Source organism: Setaria viridis, chromosome 5, assembly GCF_005286985.2.
Source record: "Setaria viridis chromosome 5, Setaria_viridis_v4.0, whole genome shotgun sequence".
NCBI lineage: Eukaryota > Viridiplantae > Streptophyta > Magnoliopsida > Poales > Poaceae > Setaria > Setaria viridis.
Genome location: NC_048267.2, coordinates 41,989,909 through 42,010,523, shown reverse-complemented (window position 1 = coordinate 42,010,523; position 20,615 = coordinate 41,989,909). Strand labels below are relative to the sequence as shown.

At 45.5% G+C, this 20,615-nt stretch overlaps 3 protein-coding genes across 4 annotated transcripts; 1 reads left to right on the top strand and 2 right to left on the bottom strand.

Moving 5' to 3' along the window:
• Nucleotides 1-842: 842 nt before the first annotated feature.
• Nucleotides 843-5,136, bottom strand: LOC117857045 (serine hydroxymethyltransferase 7). The gene is made up of 4 exons (XM_034739515.2): nucleotides 3,710-5,136; nucleotides 1,750-2,152; nucleotides 1,512-1,613; nucleotides 843-1,415 (listed from the first exon to the last, which is right to left on the bottom strand). Exons 1-4 carry the CDS (start codon nucleotides 4,754-4,756, stop codon nucleotides 1,192-1,194), a joined length of 1,776 nt encoding a protein of 591 aa, XP_034595406.1. The 5' UTR covers nucleotides 4,757-5,136; the 3' UTR covers nucleotides 843-1,191.
• A 2,196-nt stretch (nucleotides 5,137-7,332) lies between these two features.
• LOC117856736 (putative 1-phosphatidylinositol-3-phosphate 5-kinase FAB1D) lies at nucleotides 7,333-14,926 on the bottom strand. Of its 2 annotated transcripts, none has more exons than XM_034739109.2 (12): nucleotides 14,653-14,926; nucleotides 13,401-13,678; nucleotides 12,289-13,285; nucleotides 12,068-12,212; nucleotides 11,622-11,972; nucleotides 10,763-11,470; nucleotides 10,359-10,678; nucleotides 10,151-10,277; nucleotides 9,895-10,062; nucleotides 8,480-9,808; nucleotides 8,140-8,400; nucleotides 7,333-8,020 (listed from the first exon to the last, which is right to left on the bottom strand). In XM_034739109.2, the coding sequence occupies exons 2-12, from the start codon at nucleotides 13,630-13,632 to the stop codon at nucleotides 7,781-7,783; spliced, it is 4,878 nt and encodes a 1,625-aa protein (XP_034595000.1). In that variant the 5' UTR covers nucleotides 13,633-13,678; nucleotides 14,653-14,926; the 3' UTR covers nucleotides 7,333-7,780. The 2 variants fall into 2 exon arrangements, with proteins under 2 accessions (XP_034595000.1, XP_034595001.1); XM_034739110.2 differs by having other exon boundaries at nucleotides 10,359-10,672.
• Nucleotides 14,927-16,992: 2,066 nt separating this feature from the next.
• On the top strand, nucleotides 16,993-19,087 carry LOC117854592 (uncharacterized). Its single transcript, XM_034736819.2, has 5 exons — nucleotides 16,993-17,386; nucleotides 17,469-17,600; nucleotides 17,695-17,929; nucleotides 18,007-18,229; nucleotides 18,509-19,087. Exons 1-5 carry the CDS (start codon nucleotides 17,015-17,017, stop codon nucleotides 18,618-18,620), a joined length of 1,074 nt encoding a protein of 357 aa, XP_034592710.1. The 5' UTR covers nucleotides 16,993-17,014; the 3' UTR covers nucleotides 18,621-19,087.
• The last annotated feature ends 1,528 nt before the right edge of the window (nucleotides 19,088-20,615 follow it).

Here is a 20,615-nt window from a genome sequence, read left to right as displayed (position 1 = left end):
ATGGTGACGGATGGACGGGAAGGGACGGAGCGCAACACATGACCGCTGCGAAAGACACTGTGGCAGCCGCGGCTCCGTCCCGTGGCGGTTGTCGGGTTGGGGCTGGCAGCGGGTGGTGGATGGCAATGATTAAAGCGTTTTTTTTCTGGAACGGCGGCAGCTGGGTGCCTGGGTGGGACGGGGGACGGGAACTGGGTGCTCAGCTGCGCGGCTTTCTGCTCCGCATTGAAGAAAAGGACCCTCTGCCCCCGTTGCCGGCGCCTGTGTTGTTCCTCGCGCGCCCTCGGGGTCGATGGATCGGTGCCGGGCCATCATTTCTCCGGAGGAAAGAAAGATCGGAGCGGCAGATGGGATGCGAGCGATGCCCATGGATCGATCGCGATCGGCGCGGCAGGGAACTGAGGCGGATCATGGCCGGAAAGAAAAAGAGGAGTGGTGTGTCGCGGTCACGCCGGTCAGGTCTCGGAGAACAGACAGGGGCGCGAGTCTGGGCTGAGAACGGAATTAGGCTGCTAGCTACCAAACTTCCATGATGCTTTTCTCCCCGACAACGAACAGAAGGAGCCTCATGATAGCATCGGCTAGAAACATTGACAACCGTGTCACAGTGTCGGTACTTAGACCACCACGAGATGTAAGTTCAGGCAGGAGTCTATTCACACAAAGAGAATGCTGGCAAGATCGAGATGTAAATGTCAGCAAAAATCTACCTACAAGCTCTGAACATCAGCATAGATTTGACAAAAGCGTCATGAAAGCATGAACGATAAAGCAGCAAAATCTGAACGCTCAGCCAAGGACACACAAGCACTTGCTGCTCAATGGCTTTGCATACTCACCAATTTAACACATCCCATCGTATAATAATTAACCAGAGGTCAGATGGTTAAGCTTATTCAGCCTGGAAAAACACAGGTTTCAAAACGCTACACAGGTTTGGTAGGAAAAGAAAACCTCCTACAGAAATTCGTCATACCAAGATTCACTACATACATAATTCTCAACTTGGGCAGGAAGCTGTACATACAATTGCTTGAATCGAATGTCAAGACCAATAAGTAAAAGAAGAAAAAAAAACCCTCCACTACTTGTTCTGAAGCTGAGACTGATCGTATGGGACGAACTGAGGGACGGCAATGTTGCTGATGATTGATGAATCAGGATAATTGCAACTATGGTATATATGCACATTCATATATCAAAACCTGGCATCGCAAACTGTGATGCAAATACCTCGACCTGATTACGGAGTTCTAGAACATCCTTACTGTTCTGTAGGCCTCTTAGAAACTCCTTTTGCTGCTTCCCATGTTCTCTCAGAACATTGCTAGCAATCTGAGTTGCCCTGATGAGGAACTCTGCAATCGCCTCAAAGTCATCCTCTAAGCAACCTCTAGTAGTCATTGCAGGTGTTCCTGCAGCAACAGTGCAACACAGTAGTATCAGTAAAACTGACTTTTGTATTGATAGACACAAATAGCCAAAACAATGTTGGAGTTCAAAGAACTAACCAATCCGAACACCTCCAGGAGATATTGAGCCATTATCCCCGTAAATTGGTGTCTTGTTGATAGATATATGGCATGCCTCACAGACCTTTTCGAAGATCTTGCCTGTACAAAATGTACAACGTCATAAACATTTATACAAAAAGAAAAAAAGAAGTAAACGTGACAATTTATACAAAAATAATAAACAGTTATTAAGTGGGCAGACAGTGATAAAGGAAAATAGTAGGAAGAATTATACCTGTCAAGCCAAGAGTTCTGAGGTCCCAAAGCACTAAGTGATTATCTGTGCCACCAGTAACCAATCTACATTTTCTTCTAAGCAAGGCTGATGCCAAAGCCTGGGCATTTTTCTTGACTTGTTGAATGTATGCTTTATATTCAGGAGTTGCTACCTGCTTCAGAGTTATTGCCAAAGCAGCAATATGATTATTATGGGGTCCTCCTTGCATTGAAGGGAAAACACCAAAATTTATCTTATCCTCCAGGTCGTATTCACCCTCATCCCCTTGAGAGAAAGATCCACCTCGCTTCCATAATTTTTTGCCTTTCCTGAAGAATATTATACCACCTCTTGGACCCCTGAGGTTCTTGTGAGTAGTTGACGTAACAACATCACAATAGTCGAAGGGACTACGGCATTCCTATAGAGGCAAGATGACCAAGTGTCAGCAAGCTAAACACAGTGAGTAGTGTATGCTCATCTCACTCAACCATACTTAAACAGCAAGCAGCAAACAGTTCATCACATAACAACATCAAGAGCATAGAACTAGCAAATGTATATAATTATATATCACACAAGCAAACATGAACTTATACAACAAATAAATTTAAGATGGTCACGATGAAGATTAAAAATCGATATCACCTATGAGTAAAGACAATACTATTCAAGTCCAATATGGGAGTGATTTGAGTAACCTAGAACAACCATAAGTACCACGCTCCTGTCAGGACAGGAACACATTTTGCTTAAGCTCTTTCAGGCACATTTAAGTGTTTTTTGTTGCAGGTGGAGGACAAAAGAGTTCGATTAGCTTCATTCATCATGCTCTGAATGTGCAACTACATATGGTATTGCTCAACTTTCTTTGAAGCTACGATTATAACTTTACAAGCAATACGAAAAAAGAGTATGCGAGGCAATATCTGATATGATGAAACAAAAAAATGCTCATGTCAGTTGCAATGCATTTTAGTGGTAACAGGGGTTAGATTGCCATAGCATTACAATGACAAGGACAGTTCCAACATAGACAAACCAAAAAAAAAATGAATAGGCTACACATAAATCATATTCATCTCAGGCAATAGGTGATTGACCAAACACATTGTCAGAATTCACACGTCAGCTTACATATCTGGGACCAAAAGCAAACTCAGCACCAAATACAACCAGAAATGTTACTTTATGCATTCAAACATCATATCAGACCACAGTACCAACCTAACTAATAGACCAGACATCAAGATCATGCATCAAATGGGTTTAATTTTTCTTAAAAAAAGGATGACGAAAAAGGTGCAAACACAATGGACAAGGGTAACAATGCAAGTCCTAAAATCAGCAACAAGTTCCATCACTGCGACTTAATTTTTGCCATGGCGAAAGACAAAGAAAGTGATCTCCATTCAACAGAAGAAGTTTGTTTTATGGACCTAAAGAAAAAGAACTTGTGTTCTTCTGTATTTATCAAGCATTAAGATCTTTTCACTATGAATTTACTCAATTTGCGTATATATAATGTACGGGCATTGTTTCTAGGTTCCAAACACACAAGACAATATAGTTTTTCATACATAATCTTCTAGCAGATAAGTACCTAGGATAACAGGTATCGCTGCAGATTATTAAGCAAGATACAGTCAAATTACCTACAAGAAATGGTAACCTAGATAGGGGAAAAGACAGAAACCTTTGGTTGTAGGTCAATGGCAGCTGCTGCTAGCTTGCTATCTTAGTTCTTTAGCAAAATTACTACTCCTACCTCCAAGCAAAGAAATCACACAAGTATACGACATTATGATGTATATTTAGTGCAATTGTGCGTGCTGTTAAGCAGGATACAGCCATACTAACTGTAAGATTACAAAATGTTGGCTTTTGAGTTACTCCTAGTACCATTGTGCACATTGTTAAGCAGGATATAAACAAACAAAATGTAAGATAACATAATGTCTCAACAGTTGTCACGTACCTTTGCTGCAACAAGACCACTGATATGCGCCATGTCACACATAAGCACCGCACCACACTTATCAGCAATCAACCTCATCCGTGCAAAGTCCCACTCTCTGGGGTACGAGCTCCCACCACAGATGAGAATTTTGGGGTGGAAATCCATTGCCCGCTCCTCAACCTTGTCATAATCAATATACCCAGTCTGTGGGTTCACCTTGTACGACAAGCTCTCGAAGAAAATAGAGGCGCCTGACACCTTCTTCCCACTCGGCGTGTAGTAACCGTGGCTAACATGGCCGCCTGATGGTGGCTCTAGCCCCATGATGCGATCCTTGGGTTGAAGTAGCCCCGTGTAGACACCCAAATTGGCGGACGTGCACGAGTAAGGCTGGACATTGACACCCCAGCAGGCAGGGTCGAGACCGAAGGCAGTGAGGGCGCGCTCGTGGCAGAGCCTCTCGATAGCATCGATGTGCTGGTTCCCGCCGTAATAGCGAGCACCAGGAAGCCCCTCGGAGTACTTGTTGGTCAGGTGGCTGCCGAGCGCGTCGAGCACCGCGCGGCAGACGAAGTTCTCCGACGCGATGAGCTCGATGCCGCGGACCTGGCGGTCGAGCTCGCGCTCCATCAGCGCGTGCACGTCCGGGTCTGCCTCCGCCAGCGACTGGTTGCCCCAGGCACGGACAGCGGCGCGGCGGGTCTCCAGATCCGGACCGCTGCCCTCCCCCATCGCCTGGCGCTTCGCGGGGCGCAGCGCCGCGGACGAGGACGAGCAGGAGGAGGTTTCCCCTCCCCCGCCCCCACCGCCGTTGACCGCGCGGCGCGGGCGCTTGACGCAGAGCGAGTGGCCGAGGAGGGAGAAATGCTGGTCGCCCCCGTCCTCCTCGTCCTCCCTCTCCCCGTCTGCCTCCCCGCCCTCGAGCCGCTCCGGCTTGGCGTCCTCCGAGTCGTCGAACAGACGCAACGGCGCGGCAACGGCGTGCACGCGGGCGTGGGCGTGGGAGGGGCCGTGGGAATGGAGCCCGAGCGAGAGGTCCGACGATGCAGGCCGCGAGAGATCCATACCTTACCAAATTCTCCAACCGATCGGCGCGAAATCACAAACCCTAGCTAGCTAATTCGTCAACAAGAACAACAACCAACGCGACAGCAGCAGCGTAGGCGGGCGGCGCAGGAGGGAGCGGCGGCGGCGGTGGCTACGAGAGGCGACGCGGCGGCGGAAAACACCATGAGCCTTTGGGGATCGATCGGGGCTTGGGAATTGGGAATCACGAGACCACGCGTTGGAATTGGGGTGGCGGAAGGTAGCAGCTGAGGAGGAGGGGAATGAATGGGCGCCGTGCTCCAAATTGATGAAGGCAAGGGTTGTGGGTTGGTGGTGGTGTGATGTGTTCGCGTGAGATGTGGTTGTGGGGATTGGGAGGGATGGGAGGACGGCCGGGAGGAAGAACCTGGACGGGGAACCGGCCGGAGACGGTGGGTGCGGTTGCCATCGGGCCGGGAGGACGGGCACGTGCCTCGCGAGGGAGGAGGCTGGCTGGCTGCTGGGCCGCCTGGGCGCCAACTCTTGGGCCCTGGACTCGGGCCGTCGTGGTCGTGGTCGACTGCAAATGGGCCCAACCGGTCAGTCGCCATGATTCTTTTCTTGAGCTGCAGTCGCCATGAATTAGCTGAGCCGACGTCGGATTTTGGCCGTCTGATAGATGTAAAGCGTAAAAAGGACGCATTTTTTTTAATAATGTTTGAAACTACTGGCAACGTTTGTGCTTACGTTTGGCACATTTTGTGTAGCAGTGGATGACATATCCATCTAAAAAATGTGCTTCACAATATCAAAGTTGGGCTTCGACACGGGCTTGCACGTTTAGGGCTTTTTTTTTTTGAAAAGGAACAGGCAAGAGCTTTTCGGTTTTGAATTGAACGGATAATCTGAAAGGAAAAGCTCATTCATTTCGTAACAAATTCTTTAAGAATTCGAAGGCTTCGCTGTTGATATGGACTGTGGTTTGTAACTACTAGGTTCAGAGTGTACAGATTCATTGAATCTTATCGCGTCGTGTGCAATTTCATGCTGACAAACAAGTTGAAACCGAGTACTGATCCACCTGCCTTTTTTTTTTTTGATAAGGTACTGATCCACCTGCTTCGTTGCTACATCCTCAGCTGAAAGCTAGTATAGCGTAGGAATTCCGACATCGATGGAATATCACTATGGCAGTACGCGCACGACATTCGATTCTTCCCATTTTTTTCCAGCACGATTCCTTGATCCTTGGCCAAGAAACTGGGAAAGAGTGTTCAATGTACAAATAAAACCATAAAACAATTCAACGCTTGCTTCACCACGGACGTCACAGATGTACGTTGAACCTCCCCGTCCTAACGGCCGCACAATCCAGGCCAGGTTCAATGAACCAACGCCACAAGACGGGGGGATATTTGAGAGTTCATACCGTGGCAAACTGGCAATGTGGCATGATGCCTCACTTGCCTCCGACGCCAGAAAAAATGGGAAGAGTTCGTTTCTGACTTAAGTCCAGCGTTCCAGCATATTCATGCCAGTAGGGCATATCCCGGCGTTGAACCATGGCTCAGTCTAGCGCGTAAAACACTGCTCGTATTTCTGAGCAGCAGATTGCAAAACGGGGAAGCACAAAATACAGGAGTAGCGAACAGCGAGCCCATGAATCCAATCCAGTAGGGACTGGTAAGTTGTAGGCATGACGTCCTCTCACGGATGTGTTGTGGCGCCTGTTGCCTCCACAAAGGCACAAACCAAAGAAGTGCCTTATAAAAAAAACAAAGAAGTGCGGTGCATCCTGTAGAAGATTTGAAAAACCTGAGATGGATGCTTTGATGATCACAAAGACAATGCTAGATAGTCTTTCCTTCTCTTTACAGTATGTAGGCATTAGGACTCGGGAGACTTTTGATTCCGGGAACTGAGAAGTGCATAGGCAAAGTTACAGATACGTATGTAAATGTTGTGACCAAATAGCCCGGCAATATATGATGTTCTACTATACTCCCTCCGTTTCAAATTGTAGATCGTTTTAACTTTGTATAGTTTTGCTATGCCTAGATATATAGTGTATGTCTAGATGCATAATAATATTTATGAATGTAGAAATGCCAAAATGACCTATAATTTGGAGGAGTAGGTCACATTATAATAGAGACATTGATCGAATGGCAACTAATTGTATTTAAGCCTGTCAGGACACGGTAGTGCTCAACCCATAATTGGCAGCTCTGACAAACCTTACCACTCATTTGATTAGAGTGAGGGGGTGTTTATTTCCACGGACTAAAATTTAGTCCATGTCACATCGAATGTTTAGATATTAATTAGAAGTATTAAATATAGACTAATTACAAAATCAATTGCACAGATTGAGGCTAATTCGCGAGACGAATTTATTAAGCCTAATTAATCCATGATTAGCACACACATTATCCAATCATGGACTAATTAGGCTTAATAAATTCATCTCACGAATTAGCCTCCATCTGTGCAATTGGTTTTCTAATTAATATATATTTAATACTCCTAATTAGTATCTAAACATTCCATTCAATGTGATAGGAACTTAAACTTTGGACTAAAGAACCAAACAGGCCCTAATACAGAAAGCTGAATAGTCAAAGAATGAGAATATGACTTTGAATTCCAGCAGCATATTCCAATAAACACAACGGCGATTAAACGCTCCTCTACCCCTATAAACCTAGATCTCCACCCTAACTATCATCAGTAAAGAACACTAGCTAGGTCATTAGTTTGTCCCACCATTCATTTGCTTAAAAGTTGCGCTTCCATGGTGTCCTAAATGCTAATATGTACAACTGCTGAGAATCAGAATGGACAAGAAGGATAGACAAACACACCACAAAAATGAAGTACTCAACAAAGGAAACTTAATGCTAAACACATAGGATGACCGATGACGTACTGCTCATTGAGTCATTGTATAGAGCTTGAACTATTCCCGGATGGACACGGAACCTCAGCAGCATGATCATAACTCATGACAAGGTCGCACGGTCACCAATACCAGGAAGTGATCAGGTCTCAATTCTCAAAGACTCAAGCATTTGGAACTGATAGAAAGTATTGTGACATAAACCCCCTGAATCTTATTTTGTACTCCCTAGGTGAAATTACAGTTGGGGATAGGTTCTTCGGAACAACAAGAGATGTCTTCACCCAAGATTCCAGCTGTTTGTCCCAGGTATATTGTCTCAAATAATCTATAATCCCGAATACAAGCTCTTTCTTCTGTTTGTCAACTCCAACAAGCAAGGAGTAATCCATGACATTCATGAGCTGCAAACATAAGGAAATGCAAACAAGAAGATTCAGAGACAAAATCATAGATACTCCTACAAAATGAAGAAAGTATATATACTCTAAGAAAATTATTTTCTGGCAACAGGCACACATACACTTAGAAAAGCTGTGTCATTCCAAATAGCACGTTCCATGAGGTTTTTGGTTTTTCCTTCAATGTAGATTGGCATGGTACGCATATCTTCAATAAAATTTTGATCCAACAGCACCTTTTCAGGATTTTTTGAATCAGGAACATATCGTGAGAAAAGAGCACCCTTCAGATCATATCTACGTATTATATTATGTCCAAACAAAAGATTTTCCATGACCATGAAATTAGTCCTTGTCTCCTTGCCATTCCTAGTTTCCTTAACCTGAAATAGTGTCAAAGAAATATATCAATAGATGCTAGGAGCAGTTTGCATCGTGGAGTTCCTTGAAGATTCAACACACCTGATATATACCCAGAATTTTTGCAAGACATGTAGGGTTACTTGAGACCTGAGATACACTGAAATGCTTGAAGTACTCGAGGCCAAACTCTAAGAATGAGTCAAACTCAGTCTTCTTGATTTGTTTTATGATAAATCTGTCATCCATTGATTTTGCAAAGAAAACCTTACTCTTTCCGCCCTGTGCATTCCAATGTTTGCAGCGGCTTATTGATGAAATATATGCAAGCTCTGATGGGCAACATATCTTCCGAAGTTCTTGGAATTGCTTTGCATATACACAAACAACAGTATATTTTCTTCTCGGAGCTATCTTTTCATTGTTTAGATCAATTTCAGGATGCTGATCTTTTAGAGCTGATAGAAATGAATCATAAAATTGAGGCGTTGATTCCTCAGGTGATATCGGTGACGTAAACCTTGAAAAGTTACGATTATTTTCTAAAGACTCGTTTGGAGACAGCATGGGTGGAAGCAAAGAAGCATTTCTCTCCAAGTTGCTAGGTGCAGCATCAGAATAGGACCCTTGTTGTTCAGACATAGTTAGCGCGTAAGCAATAATGCTGGAAACCTCCTCCTCAGAGATTGACAAGATGTTACCGCCGCGGCCAACTATAAAATGCCCCAAGTCCATTTCATGTTTTAATCGTGTCAATGATGAAGAACATGGGGTGTATTTGTTGATGAGGTGAAAATTATCCAAAGAACCGCCTCGAAGTTCTTTCTTGTATTCCATTTCCAAGTGACTGAATCGATTCCAGACCCATTTCCCTGCATCATCACTTGGTATGGCACCACCATACATTTTATTTACTTTGGATGCTGCAGGTTGTTCATGATTCATAAATGGTAAAGCAATTGATTTCTCCACAGAGGTCTCGAACTGATGTGAACCACTTTCAGCAACTTTGCCTTGAGAAGAAAGAGATGATCTTACATCATGATCTTGATAAATGGGCAGCTCATGCTCTTTGATTATCAGTTTATCAGTAAGCTGAGCCTTATCCAAAATTTTATTGGCACATGAATCATCACAGCTGCCATAAGAATTTATAGTTGCTTCCTTTCTTTCTATTCCAGTGTTCTTGACTGCCGGTGCGTCTTGGATGGCAATACTTCCGGAATTCTTCAGCTCATTCTTCACTGTGCTTTCGTGAATAGAATTGTCTGAAGATGTAGTACTAAATTTAATGTAATGGAGAGTATGAAGCAAACGAAGATCCCAAACATAGAACCCAAGAAGAAGTTGCTGGTACAGCCAGTTCAAATCAAGGATCTCATGTGCAAAACTCTTGGGTATTGCAACTTGGTTAAACGCCTTCAGAGAAACCTTGTGTACCAAAAATAGTCAGAAAATCCTTTGCATAAGAAAATCAAGAAATACACAGGATAATAGAATTGATGCATGATGGTTACCTCAACTTCATGTTTTTCTTGCATAAGCATACTAGCCACCTCCAAAAGTAATCCCTCATATACTGAAACGTTGGTGTCTTTCCCCATGGCTTGAGTAGAGTATCGTGATCTTAAGCCTTGTATTACATTTTCAATTTCTGAGAAGAGTTGCTTCCATTTAAGAAGGACCTTAAACATATGAACAATGTTAGCATACAAGTGTGTGATTAGCTGAAGAAAAATAAGCAGCAACAGCAAATATGTTGCAGAAGCATACATTATTCACTTCGACATCAAGCCAATCCTTTTTGTTTCGGTTATTGAACTCCAAAGTCAATGGAGGCTTACGAGCAGAATATATTTCAACAGATGAGTATCTGAACATGGCAACTTTGGATCCCAATCTGCAAAGAATAAAGAAATATCTGTGAAATCTTGAAGAAAACATATTTTCATATTTATGCAGTAGTCTTGCAGACATTTACCCAAAGAAACGTAGGCAGTCTCTATGCAGCAAGTGCCCACATGCTGGTAGCTTCTTGGCAGCAGAATGAGTTGAGAAGCTGAGTTCCAAGAACTTCCCAAACGACAGATTACGTGCAGAGGAAGATATTATAACCCTACGATTTGGCTTAGCATTGCATCTTAAGCATCTGGTCCACATCCAAATTTTCCCTTGAGCCTCACCAGAAAGGGATGACTCCAAAGGAAGTCTTTTCACCAGAACAGTGAGAATGCCATTATGGTGGGTATAAGAGTACATGTGGGCTTCTGGAGACTCACCACATGATAAGCAGCTCTGTTTCTGTAAATAATTTTCTTATTATCGGAAACAAAAGCAAGGAAAATGAAGGATCTCTTAAATTAACAAAAAATAAAGATGTATCACCTCATTAAGTAAATTATCTTGCAAATGTCGTCCAAGAGATGTATCAAAATACCCATAATAAGTTATCCGGGAAAGGTGATTCTGATCGCAAACAGCTTTGTTCTTGATATGTTGGCTAGACATTGAAATCAAGATGTCCTGAGTATTCAAGGCAGCTCCACTCCCAGAAAAATTTCCATCAACAGCTTCTTGAAATTTCTGCACCTCTTTGGAATTATTTGTGAATGTTGAGCCATCAAAACCATCACATGTGTTTGACTCCGCATAATCTGATGATGACGTATCCTGCATAAAAGTTGTCGAGGGATCCATAACAGGGAGTGGTGAATATGACTGAACGCCTTTGCTGTCAATATGCTTTTCACTGGCAGGATCTTCAGGCACCATAATTTTGGAATCATGAAGGTGCAGTGGTATAGATTTTTCAGTATGAATGAGCTTTTCCTGATTAGCATACTGATCATCACAAGTTGGCGTGCTATGTTTCATGGTGTCAGTGTTTTTCGAACTATCATAACAGGGACCAAGCAGCTGTGGATTAGTTTTAAAGCACTTTTGTTTCCCTGTGGTAATTTTATCTGTCGTAAATAATTTTTGATCAGCAAAGAATGAAGTTTCAAGGATCAAATGGTAAGCTGCAAAGACAGTGAAATGAAGGACACGCTTAATCTTCTTAAGTTCTTCTCTTGTTGCTCCTTTCAGCAATATCTACAAAATAATGTCAAAATAATCAGAACTAGAAAAGCAGAACGAGCAGATAAAATAGGAAGGTGATGAGCAAAATGGTAAAAAAGGCACATAGTGTACATAAATAGAAAACATTGCATATACAGAACTACAAAAGAAAGAGAGAACATACTGTACATCCCAGAGGTCTTGGAAAACCCTCTAGAAACAAAAATGTTTTGCAGGACTTCCTTCCATCTTCTCCAGTAATATTATGCTCTTCAACGAACTTTTCAAAATGGAGAGACTCACATTGTTTAGTAAGGCTGGGTTTTGCAAGAACATCCTGCAATGACATTACTGGAGAGCCAGTGCAACGAGCAATTCTTTCCAGCCGATGGATATTCATCTCACTAACTACGGCAACTCTTTGTTTCTGTATATATTCGTTGACATTACGGGAAACTGCTTTCTCCACCAATATAACATCAGGCTGGCATTTGCCTATCATTTCACAAAGGGTTTTCTCCAGATGTTCGTTTTCCTGGTCAATAAGAGGAATTTGGTAAATTCCCCCTATTATTTGGTATTATATCTATGCAATTTAAATAAGCTTTGGCTAAGAGCATGCATGCGCACCTGTTTCATTGAATTTATTGATGACAGCCCTGTTGATGAATAGCCAAGAGCACCCTGAAGGAGTAACAATTTTGGATGCTTTATATTGGCACGCATCTGCTTGTGTGAAGCACCCTTCTTAAAAACAAGACCATTGATCACTTCGCTATCAAAAGAACAAAAGGCACCTAATTGAGACAAAGTAAGGATAAAGAACGAACAGTAAAATATCAATTTGTTACCTCTGCTTGTAAGATCCTGAAGCTATGCATTTAACCTTCACATACATACCAGGATCCATTTCATTTCCAGAACTGGCATCAGGCTTGACAAGTTGTGCAGCATCCCATGACAATGAAGCAACAATATCAAGCCAGTTCTTATTGGTGCCTCCATCAGATAAAGAGAACCCTTCAGCAGCCAAGAAACGACTTACAAGGATCTTGAATTGCCCATTCATAACTTCTGACATTACTTTCTGCAATTGGTCTTCACGGCTTTCCCTACTTCTCTCCGCTAAGTTTACATTTAAACTTGACTCACCCCACCCAGTGCTGTAATTTTCACTCTGATCACAGATATTTAAAACAGTATCGAAGTCATCTTCCTTATTTTCTGGTTCCGGAGGTAACCAAATGAGAGGATCTGCATCAAAACTGGGCAACACTAGTGGGTATAGGCATTCATTTTCGTTATCAAAGTTAGCACCATTTTTCATGTCAGGTTCAGTATTTGATATGTTGTTATAAACTATTGTATTTTCCATGGTACTGTCATGTCGATCCATAACTTGTTCATTCAATTGGATAATATCACCACCTGCCATAGGAAGGCTAGTGACCTTTTCAACATCTATAAAACCGGATTGTTTAAGATCGACATTTTCCACTGATACACCACATTTCGTTTCTATAAATTGATTATCGGATAGAATTTCTTGATGCTGCTCATAAGATAGATCTGAATCTGAAATAATATTAGTGGCATCATTTTTTTCCTTGGAGTCTTCAAGTGTCTCCAACTGTGGATAACCAGATGAAATATTTTGATCTGCTGGAATGGGAAAAGTAGCACCGTCATCAACAATAGCAATATCACTGAGTTGACATTCTTCCACCCGTATTAAACTCCCTTCTCCTTGCTCCATAAGATCATCACTTAATAGGGTATTAGGATAAAGTTGACCAGTATCTTGGAGCTCAGTCTCCTCTTCAGTATCAGAGTCCATTAGGGAGTCACCTGAGGAAAATAAAACCATAAATAAATTATGGTTATGTAAGAGAATAATTTTAAATGGTACAAACAATTTAACAATCATATCACGTATTTAAGAGAACAGTGCTCCAACACTCACCAAGGCTTGAAAAGCAACTAGCAAAGCTTGAGAAAGAATTTTCACGGCTAAACATAGGGCTGCCATAAGGAGTGCTGCAAGGGCTTGAGTCCATGGTCAACCAGTTGATCTCACCAGTAACAGTTGATGATCCATCACCGTGGTCACACATTTTGTAGCAGGATGTACTGCAGGCTAGGTCGAAATTGACCTCATTCATGTTTGTCTCTTCCGATGCACATGCATGACACATTTTACTTATGACACAACTTTACTGCATTATTTTGCTAGCACTCCACCTGCACATAGAAATAATACTGGAGTCGTCAGCTCAACTAAACCATAACTCGAGCCTAGTCGCTATATATCAAGTATTCATCATGATTGCACAGGAGAACAAGGTCCTTATATTCTAGTGCATGCCTAACCAATTGCTGATGACTGGTATAAGTTTCCAGTTTTAGGTTTTGAAATACATTCCAAAATCTGAAATCCACCTGTGGCCATGCAGCAATAACTAGAGCATGAGTGAGAAAATGCAGTTATCAAGAATTTCAGGCTCTTCTTTTGCAGGTCAGAGCAATACAGTAATGGTTGTTTCGTTGGTAGGGACGGGGCCGTAGGCTAAAGTAGCACAGGCCCTGCCTCCGCCCCAGATTAAAATTCACCATCCATTCGAGCATTTGATACTCCAGATTTCCAGAATGCATTGCCGCAACTCGTTGTCCAATTTAAAGTTGCATGTAAACTACTCCAGGAGGCATAGACAAAGTAACCGCCGTGAGATGCCAACGACCGCGTCATAGTTACCTCTTCCAAGCTACGTACAAGGAACGAGGACGGGCGACGAGCTGTGGCGGGCTCCGCGACGGCAGAGCAGGCAGCAGCTCCTGATGCCTGCGACTTCGAGGCTGTGGCAGCAGCAGACCACGCCACGGCGGAGGCGGTCCTAGCGCGTGCGCTAGCGAAGACGACGGGACCAACAGCGTCGGCGGCCGAGGACAGAGGCCCGCGCGCGCGAATGCCACAGGTTGTGGCAGCAGCTGCCAGAGGCGCGGCGGCGGCGGCTGAGCAGGCAGCGCGACACGCGACTACGCGGCGGAACAGTGCCACCAAAACAACCCCGAAATGGCCAAATGCCTCGCGATCGCCGCCGCTGCTTCTCGAGAATTCGAACATCCTCCCCCGCCCGATCACCTCCCTCCCGTCGTCAAATAGCCAACCCGAACAGCAACGCGATTCGGGTAGGGAAAGGCAAAGCATCAGAACTTACGTGCGCGCGCCGAGAAGGCGCGATTCCAAATCCACCCGGCGAGGCCGCCAGCCAAGAGCCTCGAAACGCGCGGCGCGGTCGCTGGACTGCCCCCGATTCCCAAATGGCGGAGAGCGGGCGACGACGACGGAAGGGGAAGGGGACGACGAATCGTGGAGCGGGGGGAATTCGAAGGCTCGGTGTTGGGATTTTGGGGATTTTGAAACGGGAAGAAGACGAGAGAAATGGGGACGGAAACGGCCAACTGTGCGGGAGCGGCTTTGGATGAGCTGTACTAGCTTGAATATATACTACGCGGATGACATGGCAGGCGGGGACCAATGTTTGTCGTGTGAGTCAGCTGGTGCCGCAGAACGGTCTACTACTTGGGATGGTGTGGGGCACAGCGCTGCCGTGACCTGTGAACACGGTTTTGCTTCACGTTGCTGTCACATCGGAGATCTGTTGTGCTTTCAGGTACACGCTGCCTACACTACACTGCGTATACGATTGGGCTCCGGAACAGAATCTGAGAATCACGCCTCGCGTCGCTCCGTGAGATCCTCATAGGACCTTACTGTGCGCGTTTGGACCTTATGCAGGGGACTTCTCGTGTGATCCCAAAACTGGCCCGGCCTCTAGCTCCGCGTTACCGCGCGCTTTCGCATTTGCACACCGGCACCCCACACGCAGCCGACTAGGCGATTAGATAGCCGACGAGGAGCACAAGAAAGCCAGCGTGCGCTGGCGTACGTTAGCGTGACCAAAACCAAAGACCAAAGTAGCAAACCAACCACCGCCACCGCGCCGGGCGGCGTCCGTCTCACGTCTGGTGGCGACGCGGCGAGATTATCTGCCAGCCGGCCAGCCCCCCCCCCCCCCCCCCCCCCCCCCCCCCCCCCCCCCCCGCGCGCGCTCCCGTAGTGCGCGGGCCGCGGAACGCACGGCGGATGCCGCGCGGCGGCCGTCCAGTCCGGCAGACCAGCACACGATTCCAGGGTGGAGAAGCTGGAGGCCGGAGGACCAAACAAAAGTGGGGCATCAAGGGAAAACATTCTCCTTGAAGCCTGGACCGATGGCACCGGCTGAACAAGTGCGCGCGCCATTTCTATGCCTTTCGACTGCATGTGGTAGAGAATATGCCGTGTGATTTGAGATTATCTTATGCACTTGCTAGGATTCCTAATAATAATCTCCTAGTCCTAGATAGCGTGTGTGCAGTACGCGACGAGGACGAGCCGGTCGGCGACATGATGATCACCTGGCTCGTTACGGTAGTGCTACCACTATGGCCGTGACCGGCGATGCTTCGACTATTCGACGCGGCCGGTTGAAGCCACGATTCGTGCCTGCGAGGCTGTCCGGTGGCTTCACTTGCCGCGCGGCGGGTGGCGCAGTTGCAACAACTGATCGCTTGCATTCGTCCGTTTTTGCTGCAGTTGCATCTGCCAGTCCAAACTCCATGGTGGAAACCGTATACTCCACGGTACGTAATCTTTAATTTGGAAGAAAATTACTGGGATGTATGTCCAATTGTCCATGGACCAATTGGTCCTCCTTCCTAATGTGGAGGACGTTCAGGTCGTCTTCTGACCGCGATACTGGCACACTCGGTCATGCTGATGCTCTGACCGAGGCGGACGTGCGCGCGGCGTCCTGTCGTATGCACACACGGGCTAGGTCTTTCAGAAACCAATCAGGCATGTTCATCTGTGCGCGTCAATCTTACACTTTCTTTTCAAATTAAAAATGTGGCTGATTTCGACCAAGGAACCAATCAGGCATGTTCGTTTGTGCGCGTCTCGCTGGAATATGCGTTGCTTAATCTGCTCGACACATGTGCCCGTGCATCATGAATTGGCATCCTCATTAGTCTAATCCGAGTCGTTGTCACCGGGTGACAATTGGCACCGCTTTATTCTAAGCAAAAATCTTTGGGAACCGCCTGGTTGTATAACTACTAGAGATATGGATGTCAAAAGCAGGAACCAGTCCAGAGATTTCCAACAAGGCCTCGCTTTATTAGCAAAAAAATTGGATAAAATACCCGTTTTTTCATAGAATTCCATTTCAAAACCGCGTCAACAAAAACAGATTGGAATTATTCCCAAATGCACGAGGTCTAATTGTCAGAAACATGGGAAAGGAGAGCTCCAACATAAAGAAGACTCAAGTGATGAGATAGAAGCTCTATGCTGAATGCCAATGAATTTTAACGGGCCTTTCATAATTAGCAAATATGGCCCATGTAATGGTATATTCCTATGGGCTTTTGACCCAAAAATAGTTTGGGCTTGTCCAGAAGCCCAGCAAGATTATTTCTGTATTTCTTTCGGCCCTTTTATCCACAACTCCCACCACCGCTGCTACCAAACCAAGCGCAATGCCCACGTCCGTGACATTGCCGCTGCCCGCCGTTGGGGCGGTCGCCGCGTCGCCGGTCACCACCGCGGCGGGGGCAGCGACGCCCCTCAGGTGTCGTCCTCTCCGCCTCTTCGCGACTCCGGCCGCCACCGCCTCTTCTTCGCCCTCTACCTCCGCCTCCGCCGTCTCCAGCGCGCTGCCGTCAGCGAGGCATTCCCGCAAGCACCTGGCGGGCAGAGACGGCGCCCCGTCGAAGCCCACCAAGCCCCGCGTGTTCTTCCTCGACGTCAACCCGCTCTGCTTCCGCGGATCTCAGCGCAGCCTCAACGCCTTCGCGCGCTGGCTCGCGCTCTTCTTCGCGCACGTCAGCCTCCGCGACCCCGTCGTCGCCGTGAGTACACACATCATCCAAACTTTACCACACAGAGGAATAGTTGTTGGGTGATTTCTGAAATTTTTATCTCTGGACTTAGGTTCTGGACGGAGAGGGAGGGAACGAGTACAGGAGGCGGCTGCTGCCGTCGTACAAGGCCCACAGGGCTCGCGGTGCCGGCACCGGCGCTGACTCGCGCGTTGTCGACGTTCTCCGCGAATGCAATGTTCCGGTGGGTGAACCAGCAGATGTTTAAAGTAGTGCAGTCCCTCAATGTTTCCCAGGTCCAATTCTTGAGTCTGACAATTCGGAAACTGCAAATTCAGGTTGTAAGAGTCGATGGATATGAGGCTGATGATGTGGTTGCTACCTTGACAGAACAGGTTTTACAGAAAGGTTATAGAGTTGTGATTGCCTCACCAGATAAAGACTTCAAGCAGCTGATATCTGACGATGTTCAGTTAGTTATGCCCATTCCTGAGATTGGCCGATGGTCTTTCTATACATTAAGGCATTATGTCGCTCAATACAAGTGTGATCCAACTGCAGATTTAAGCCTTAGTGAGTATATTTCTTTGGTACCCACTGGGAGTCTGTTATACTTGAGCAACTAATGAATTGGAAGTTATGCTACACAGGGTGCTTCATGGGTGATGAAGCAGATGGTGTTCCAGGAATCCAGCATTTGGTTCCAGGATTTGGTAGAAAGACCGCAGTGAAACTGCTGCAGAAACATGGTTCATTAGAAAACTTGCTAAAGACAGCTGCAGTTAGAACTGTTGCCAAGGATTATGCCCAGGATGCTCTCACTAAGCATGCAGATTATTTGCGGAAAAACTACGAAGTTCTTAGCCTGAAGAGGTATGGAATTTCCATTTTGCAATAAGAAAATGATGCAAAAAATCAACCCTTCATGTATTACGCTCATGCCTTGGTTTATGCATGTTATCTCCGCATGATCAAGTCATTCTTTATAGTCAAGCATACCATTAACACTTAACTAATGCTTAGCTGAATTTTGTCATCACTAACCAAGCTTTAGTACGAAGTATAGCACACTGGGAGTATGGATAGATTTGTATTTGGCTATGATGCTGCATGGAATCTGAACAACTCGACTTATTTTGTTTCCTGCCTCAGGGATGTAAATGTTCAGCTTGATGACAGTTGGTTATCCGCGAGGAACACATGCAATGACACCAGTGTTCTATCTGACTTCATCCTTAAATTTAGCAACGAAGTCAGAAGCTAAATAGCCGGTGATAATTGAATATTTTCACCAGCTGGGTTTCTTCCTCACAAACCACATGGTTTGTCAAGAAAAGAGGATGCACAAATGTTTGAGTCTTGCGGAAAATTTGTATACTATACCCTTGCTCCAAAGTAGTAGTCATCACACGTTCTCGCTTCTAGTAAGTGGGAAATGTGGTAGTCTACCCAGGTTCAAGCTGTGTGCAACCTTGAGGTTTGGAAGGCCTGCCTTCGTGGTACTCGATGTCCGAGACAAGCTTAAAGAATACCGAATTATCGAGGAATAAGCTGTAATGGTAGTACTACTGTGCTGTAAGATCCATCAAGTACCTTGCCAGGAGATTCCAGATCTAGTGTACTTTCTGCTGGTAGCTGCTCCTTGATGTATGTCATCAGGTGCTAGCAGTTTGCCCCAAGTTTGTACTAATGTAGTAACGAATACTATTAATCTCAAGCTTCCAACTGTCATCCTCGGCATCCAAAGTTACTGTACCATGAGAAGTCATGATCCTTGTTGGTTTGGTTTATTATGTAAGAAGTCGATTTGTCCAAATCGTGGCTCTAGGATCAGAATGATCCCAACCTTTTATTTTTGGTTGAACAACCAAGCAGTTATGCTAAACACCGTCAAGAGAAAAATGCAGGATAAACTGGTTCTCCAGTCCGTTCAGCTATAGTGTACCTGAAATTGTCAGGAAGCATCTTGAAATCATCTTCAGAGTCCACGCTAGATCATGATGACAGATACGATATAGTATCATGATGACATATACGATGTATCATGATGATGACATATACGATGTAACCGTTAAACTGTCAATCAGGTCGATTTCTTTGCTCTTCTTCCACTTTATGTGACTTTTTTTTTTTGGTTTAGCAATGGCGACCATCAGGAGCCTCGTATGCTAAAGCATCCTGCTTGCAGCATCAGTTAATGCCTTGAGCCATGGTGATTAGGCTCTGAAATTCGAGCAACCAAGGATACTAAATATAAGGAAAAAGCGTCTCGCTGCCCCAAGACACATGACCTGAATCTTGAACTTTGGCCGCGCCTACTCACCCCAAAAAGCAGTGCAGTGCTGCAAACAGCGCTCATCGGTTTTGCGACCGTTGCCACGGAAATGGAATCCAAGGTCCTACCTTTTTTTGGGTGCAACTGTCATCGAACTAATTAGAACAGGCAACACTGGCCAGTGGCCAACTATTTTCAGGCAGTAGACGAACTGCATCAGGAGTTCAGGCTATAGTCTTGCCCACCCAAGCTCATCAATCATCATGGCCCAGCTGAAAACGGTGTAGCAGGCGGCAGTGCTTTTACAGGCCATGTGATCGTAACCTGTGATTTGGATTGGACAATGGAGGATTTCCGGTGAACAAGACTGAACAAACAGGCAGAGCCTGAGCCTTCTATGTTCCCAACCCATCCCAAAACATGGTGTCCCTTTTGTTTCGGGTTCCCGCTTTTTCCTCCTTTCTTTCTTCACCCACTGGAACCTTTTTCCTTTGGCTCTCTTTTCTGAGGTTGGCCTGTACCAAATTGCTACCTTTGGAGCACACCGGAGATTAAAACATCGATCAGCTTTCGTTTCCGCTACAGGCATGACAGCTCCGACGTAGAAGTACTTGTTAAGCGCATGATGGAGGAAAAGAGCAGATGAAGGGCACGCTTATCGTGTACGGACGCTCCTTGCTCCTGTCTCTGGCCCGCTGCTGTTTGGTTCATCTTTTTCCTAATCGACAGTACGGTTTCTGGTGCAGAGTACCCACACGTCATGGTCTAGGTACGTCCAAGATCAGAGCCCGTTGGCTGTCTGCTCTCCTTTCTCGAATCCAAGTAGATCTCACAGTGAGATGCCGGTATCGTATACACATGATACATACTGGTAGCATAGTAAAAACGAACTCTGAATTCCAACGGCAAAGAACAGTGGCCGCTGGCGCCTGGCCTCAGCCAGCGCCGACCCGAGGCAGCGACGAGACAACACGACCGATCACC